This window comes from Sapajus apella, unplaced genomic scaffold (assembly GCF_009761245.1).
Source record: "Sapajus apella isolate SASKATOON/1434 unplaced genomic scaffold, GSC_monkey_1.0 scaffold4892, whole genome shotgun sequence".
In the NCBI taxonomy this organism is placed as follows: domain Eukaryota; kingdom Metazoa; phylum Chordata; class Mammalia; order Primates; family Cebidae; genus Sapajus; species Sapajus apella.
Window position 1 is genome coordinate 1,190 of NW_022441816.1, and position 2,790 is coordinate 3,979.

The following is a 2,790-nucleotide window of genomic DNA, read 5'->3' on the forward strand; positions in this document are numbered from 1 at the left end:
ATTGATAGCGCCTCAGTGCCCAGCTTAGAAGAGCTGAACCAGTTCAGGCAACATGTGGCAACTTTGAGGGAAACAAAGGTACACTGCCTACATTCATACTTCCTAAAAGTCACTTTGGTTTTCCTCTAGGTATCTTGTAATTGCTTTGTTTTAAAGGCTTCTAGGCGTGCGGAGTTTGTCAGTATAAAGAGACAGATCATACTGTGTATGGAGGAATTAGACCGCACCCCAGACACAAGCTTTGAAAGAGATGTGGTGTGTGAAGACGAAGATGCCTTTTGCTTGTCTTTGGAGAATATTGCAACACTACAGAAGTTGCTACGGCAGGTACTTCTCAAATTATCCCTGGGATCTCCCTAGTATAGAGCAGTTTGAAAAACTGACAGTTGCTGGGTATGGTGGCTCACGCCTGTAATCCCAGCACTTTGAGAGGACGAGGCGGGCAGATCGCAATGTCAGGAGTTCGAGACCAGCCTGGCCAATATGGTGAAACCCCCATCTCTACTAAAAATACAAAATTAGCTGGGCGTGGTGGCACATGCCTGTAATCCCGGCCACTTGGGAGGCTGAGGCAGGAGAATCGCTTGGACCTGGGAGGCGGAGGTTGCGGTGAGCCAAGATCGTGCCACTGCACTGCAGCCTGCGCGACAGAGCGAGACTGTCTCAGAGAAAACAACAACAACAAAAACTAGTTTTCCTTCAGTCTTAAATAAGGAGCCAACGCAGGTAAGAGAATGAGAGACAGTAATGATAGTAATACAGACAATCTTGATTTCTGTTTTGTAACGGTTAAAAAAACTTTGTATGTAGCTCCAAGAAAATGAAATTGAAATTATAGATGAAATAATATTAGTCATTTGAGTTTGCTTCGTGTTTTAAACGTTCCTTTCAGTTCTAAATTTGAATGCTAATTCTTGGAGTCTGAGATCCTGACAGCCTTACAGCTTGTGTTTAGAAGGCATGAAAACACTGCTTTGAACTCTCATGGAAGGGCCTCCTCTCCCTGTGCATCCAGGCGTTTCTTTGTAGGAAGCCAGAGGGCTAGTCTCTGTGCTTCTGCTTTGCTGTGAATGACATTGGCTTTCTGTGCTGCAGCTAGAAATGCAGAAATTACAAAATGAAGCAGTGTGTGAGGCTCTGCGCACTCAAATCCGAGAGCTCTGGGACAGACTGCAAATACCTGAAGAAGAGAGAGAAACTGTGGCCACCATTATGTCTGGGTCAAAAGCCAAGGCTCGGAAAGCGGTAAGAAACCCAATGGGTGCTGGGTCAGCAGTCTTCTCTCAGCACTTCTGTGTTAGTTATAAAGAGTGTTGCTTTGGTTGGGCGCAGTAGCTCACACCTCTAAGCCCTGCACATTGGGATACTGAGGCGGGTGGATCATTTGGGGTCAGGAGTTCAAGACCAGCCTGGCCAACACAGCAAAACCCCGTCTCTACTAAAAATATAAAAATGAGCTGGGTGGTAGTGGTGTGCGCCTGTAACCCCAGTTACTTGGGAGGCTGAGGCAGGAGAATCGTTTGAACCTGGGAGACAGAGGTAACGGTGAGCCAAGATTACGCCTCTGCACTTCAGTCTGGGTGAGAAAAAGAGACCCTGTCTAAAAAAAAAAAGAAAGTGATTTATAATACCTCTATGGCTTTGCATTATAATTTTACTTAAAAGGGGGGAAACTTTTGCAAACCTAAATGCATACAGAAGTATGGCAGCCACCTTTAGTAAGCCTTTTTCTTTCAGCTGCAATTAGAAGTGGATCGGTTGGAAGAACGAAAAATGCAAAACCTGAAGAAACTGATTGAGGCAACTCGAGTGAAGCTGGTTCAGTACTGGGACCAGTGCTTTTACAGCCAGGAGCAGAGACAAGCCTTTGCCCCTTTCCATGCTGGTGAGTACGGGGGTGAGGTCTTTGGTTGGTTTGTTTGGAGACAGGTCTTACTCTGTTGTCTGGTCTCAAATTCCTAGGCTCAAACAATCCCCCCCTTGCCTCCCAAAGTGTTGGGCCACCACACCCAGCCAGAAATGGGGTTTTCATGTGGCCTGCTCACTAGTTTTTAACAAGTCCAGACATTCCCCAGAAGTGTGCCAGCTTTTCAAGACATTGAGTCTAACTGCCATTTCTGTATGGAAGAGCATTTGCAAATATTATTGGGAAATATTGGCCTCTTGCTTTCTGAAGCAGTGTGTCACTTCAGTTTCTGTCAGGTGCTTCCTTCCTGCCAGGTGCAGTATCAAACCCTTCACAATATTATTCCACAGACTCCTTGTGTCAAGAGGTGAGGACACTAAAGCACATACATGCTGAGTAACTTAATCCAGAGACATACAGTAGGAAATGCCAGAGCCTCCGTGGGAGCCAAAAGGAGCTTGCCTCCTGGAGCCCAGTGGAATTCTAGTCTGAGCTGAACTAAGTGTAAAGATGAAGCTACCCCAACTAAATTCAACAGATGTTTTTGCACATTTTCTGTGATTCCCCCATCTACTGGCTGGGCAGGACAGAAAGGAAGAACATGAGCCACTGGCTGCGGTGGTGCATGCCCGTAGACCCAGCTACTCGGGAGGCTGAGGCTGGAGGATCTCTTGAGCCCAGGAGTTCTGGGCTGTAGTGTGCTATGCCGATCGGGTGTCCGCACTAAGTTCGGCATCAATCTGGTGACCTCCCAGGAGCAGGGGACCAGCAGGTTGCCTAAGGAGGGGTGAACCAGCTCAGGTCAGAAACTGAGCAGGTCAAAACTCCCGTGCTGAGCAGTAGTGAGATCGCGCCTGTGAATAGCCACTGCACTCCAGCCTGGG

General features: G+C 47.3%; 1 protein-coding gene across 1 annotated transcript in view; it reads left to right on the top strand.

Moving 5' to 3' along the window:
• Window positions 1-2,790, top strand: part of LOC116547821 (protein regulator of cytokinesis 1-like) — a gene marked incomplete at its 5' end in the record, with an annotated part of 3,635 nt that overhangs the window by 244 nt on the left and 601 nt on the right. Inside the window, 4 exons of the mRNA XM_032273624.1 lie at window positions 1-78; window positions 157-327; window positions 1,096-1,245; window positions 1,738-1,885. Of these exons, the coding sequence (XP_032129515.1) occupies window positions 1-78; window positions 157-327; window positions 1,096-1,245; window positions 1,738-1,885 (547 nt within the window). The remainder of the gene's footprint in view (window positions 79-156; window positions 328-1,095; window positions 1,246-1,737; window positions 1,886-2,790) is intronic.